Genomic DNA, 3851 nt, shown 5'->3' on the forward strand with positions numbered 1-3851 from the left:
TGAGCTATCCAGGAGATTGGCTAAATGGGCAATCGAACTGGGCGAGCACTAGATAGAATACAAACCCAGACCTGCGATCAAGGGCCAGGTTTTGGCGGATTTTGTCATGGAAGTACCAACAAAGAAGATTCAGGAGTGCCAATATGAACAGCAACCCCAACCCCGTCGGATGAAAGTCAGAAATGAAGTTAATTCACAGACGGGGCATCCAGTGGGTAAGGTTCAGGCGCGGGTCTAAAGTTAATAAATCTAGATGTTCATGCGTTCACATATGCCATCAAGCTGAACTTCAAGAGCACAAACAATGAAGTAGAATATGAGGCATTCTTGGCCGGTCTGCGAATTGCAAAGAAGCTTGGCGTTAAATCCCTAGAAGCTCGCGTGGATTCGCTACTCATTGCGGTTCAGGTCTCAGGGACATATGAAGAAAAGAACAATGTGATGGCTTCATACCTGTCCCAGGTCAAAGACCTCATGCACCAATTCACTTCGTGCAAAGTCGTTCATATAAAGAGAAGTGAAAATCGGCCTGCAGACGCACTGAGTAAGCTAGCCTCTACCAGCTTCGAACACATGGCCAGAGATGTGCGATTTAAGGTCTTGGACAGCCTGCCCGTACCTCAACACCAGGTCATGGTTATTCAAACAGGAGCAGTTTCTTAGATGACACCCATCATGGATTACATGTCCTCCGGAACATTACCAGAAGACAACACCGAGGCACGGATGGTTTGTCACAAAGCATTGTGTTATCAAATGCAAGATGGGGTGTTATTCCAAAAATCTTTCCTTGGTCCACTACTAAGGTGCGTGGATGCAGAAGATGCCAGTTACGTAATCAGAGAAATCCATTAAGGCATCTGCGGACTACACGTGGGACAAAGGATGGTGGTGGCCAAGATAATGAACGTTGGGTGCTATTGGCCAGGCATGCATGTGGATGCGGTCAAAGAAATCCGATAATGCGATGCCTGCCAGAGACACTCACCACAAACGCTGCGACCCAGAACAATCTGGTCCCAGTGGTTTCGGCTTGGCCTTTCCAGAAGTGGGCCATTGATATCATGGGGCCATTTCCCGAAGCACCTGGCGGGTCAAATTCCTATTGGTCGCGATCGATTATTTTACCAAATGGGTGGAAAGCCAAAGCTCTGGCACAAATCACAGCAGTGAATGTTAAAAAATTCCTCTGGTAATTCATCATTTGCCGTTTGGCCTCCCGCAAACATTGGTTAGCGACAATGGAACCAAATTCGCCAATAAGGGCCTACAAGAGTGGTTGACTAAGCTACACATCAACCAGGTGTTCACATCCGTAGCCCATCCACAAGCCAACGGGTAAGTGGAACAAGCTAATCGAAGCATCAAGGAAGGCATAAAGGCACGGTTGGGGGCCAAGCGAACTAGATTGGTAAATGAGTTTCCCCATGTACTATGGGCACACAGAACAAACAAGAAAACAAGCAACTTCGAAACCCCATTCAGTCTGGCATACGGCATGGTGGCATTGATCCCCGTTGAGATCGGAATTCCATCCACAAGGATGCTCCTAATCGAAGACAATGAGAGAGCAATTCATTTAAATCTAGACCTGCTGGAAGAGAGAAGGGAGTTGGCAGCGATACATGAAAGCAAATACAAACGCCAACTCCAGAAATATTATGACGCATGGGTCAAGATATGTGAATATAACAAGGGAGACTACGTTTTCAGGAATGTTGAGGCATCAAACGCCAAATTACCAGGAAAGTTAGCTCCCACATGGGAAGGTCCTTACGAAATTGATGAGGTATTGGGGAAAGGCACCTATAAATTGAAAAAATTGGATGGGACGCTAATTCCTTGAACGTGGAATGTGGCGCAGCTAAAGCGGTGTTATATTTAGTTATGTAATATTCATTAAAGGCCTGCGTGCCATAAATTTCGGTCTGTGTACCAAGAATTTCCCTTTTTATCACAAATAGTCGTTAATACAAGGTTAGTTAATGTATGGCGACTCGGTTTTAATTAACATTTTTGTTTTTGCAAGGACAGGCCTGCGTGCCAATAATTGTCCTAATCCTATATTTTGGATGCATGCCGGGTTTAGCTAACACACATTTATATTGTATACACCGTACAAGACAAAATGTAAAACCCATTGTCATATACACAGCCAAAAAAGAGATTACAAAAACAAAAAGCAAAATACGAGTCATTCATCTTTGTTAAGATAGTCATGCAGCTGGCGGACGCCATCCGCCCCAGCAACAAAACCTTGGATAGCGTCCTGTATGGGAAAGTGTAAATCATCAAAAGCATCAATCTCCACGTCATACCGACCATCCACATCTATCGCATGCAGAGGAAAACCCTCCAGTGGACGTCCCTCCTAGACAAAGGATACTCCCTCTTGGAAACCTGCCTTGCGCCCTGAATCACCTGAGGCACGAAGAAGCCTGGAAAGACAGTCTCCTAGAACATCCCCTCCTTGGATATGGGAGATAACCTATCAACAAGCGTTAATCAGGATCTGATTCACAAAATACAAAGAACAAAAGAAGCAGTGCATACCTTGGAGAGACCGTCCTTCGTCAACCAGGCTGGGTCCAAAGAAGCCTGCTCAGAACTCGATCTCAACGCGCCCTGCTCACCGATAAGCCGAGTGTTCTCTTTAATCAGATCATCGATTAATCGGTCGCTGTCGGCAGAGGCGGCGCGAAGAGTGTTGATGACACCCTCTTAGGCAGAAAGTTGGGCTTTAAGGGCATGCTTGGCATTCTCTGCCTTAGCAAGGTCAGCTTCACGAACTCTGGTCTGAGCATGTGCGGCTTCGATTGTAGTATTTTGTCGCCGGCACGCCTCTTTCTAGTCCTTAGCAGCAGAAGGCTGGCGATTCTTCTCCTGCTCCAAGGCCTTCTCTGCGTCCCGAAGCTTCCATTTTTCGGTGTTAGCTTCGAGACGATACTTTTCCTTATCGGCCCAGAGCTCTTCGAGAAAATTTTCTTGTCTGCCCCAGTTCCGGCCCATGAAATTCCAGTCCCGGTATATCTCTTAGGTTGTCGAGACCAGATTAGCCAAATGATATACGTAAGAATTCCCAAGAGATACTCAGGCACACATATTTTGGAACTCATGTTCTGCAGGAGGCATGCCCTCATGTAAGAAATCAAAACAAACTGTAACACCCCGTAACCGCAGCGGAAACGTACACGGGATGCAACAGACACATCTGATATCAACAGCATTGCTTATAAGAAAACACCACTACATTAATTTAAACGAATTACATTGTCCCGAGTTTCGTTACTATCTAGGTGTTATCACATAAGTTTTACCGATAGTACATTAACATATTTAATGCAAAATATAGATCCTTAATCTTCCACAAATAGCACACATCATCAAGCACGTATCACTCATTCCAATTTGGGGGTACCTAGAAAGCATGTAAAGAAAACGGGTCAACTACGAATAGTTGGTGAGTTTCACAGAGTTAAATAAACATCGACAATTTATTATAACAAATCATATATTAGCGATGTAATTATGCTGAGCCCACAAGTGAAACCTCTGACTATCACACACAATCCCCGTGGCATATCCCCCGCCCACGGACCCGTGACATATCCCCCGTCCACGGAACTGCCCCAAACCGCTATGTCTAACATTACATAGCAAAATATATATAACACCCAAAATAGACATGTGCAACTGGCTGGGAAACATCAGCAAATCCATGCCGGACCAGTTGGGTTTGTCAGACCAATAGTACTATTCACACTCTACCGGCTTTTAGCTAATCACTCGTGTTGCGGGGCCTTACAATGTTAGCAACTCAGACAATTACCATCTTAGTACATTTCCGTACG

The 3851-nt window shown here is 45.2% G+C and overlaps 1 protein-coding gene across 1 annotated transcript; it reads left to right on the forward strand.

Annotated features, from left to right (window-relative positions):
• Window positions 1-962: 962 nt before the first annotated feature.
• Window positions 963-1846, forward strand: LOC143560236 (uncharacterized). Its single transcript, XM_077048578.1, has 3 exons — window positions 963-1192; window positions 1237-1338; window positions 1447-1846. Exons 1-3 carry the CDS (start codon window positions 963-965, stop codon window positions 1844-1846), a joined length of 732 nt encoding a protein of 243 aa, XP_076904693.1.
• The last annotated feature ends 2005 nt before the right edge of the window (window positions 1847-3851 follow it).

This window comes from Bidens hawaiensis, unplaced genomic scaffold (assembly GCF_021521415.1).
Source record: "Bidens hawaiensis isolate Kalapana, Puna unplaced genomic scaffold, B.hawaiensis_p1.1 tig00020245_1, whole genome shotgun sequence".
NCBI lineage: Eukaryota > Viridiplantae > Streptophyta > Magnoliopsida > Asterales > Asteraceae > Bidens > Bidens hawaiensis.

Bases quoted from the DNA above. Each gene is read 5' to 3' on its own strand.
- LOC143560236 (XM_077048578.1), top strand. From the start codon at position 963: ATGCGATGCCTGCCAGAGACACTCACCACAAACGCTGCGACCCAGAAC. The intron at 1,193-1,236 runs GTAATTCATCAT...AACATTGGTTAG, and splicing joins AATGTTAAAAAATTCCTCTG to CGACAATGGAACCAAATTCG. The intron at 1,339-1,446 runs GTAAGTGGAACA...ATGGGCACACAG, and splicing joins GCCCATCCACAAGCCAACGG to AACAAACAAGAAAACAAGCA.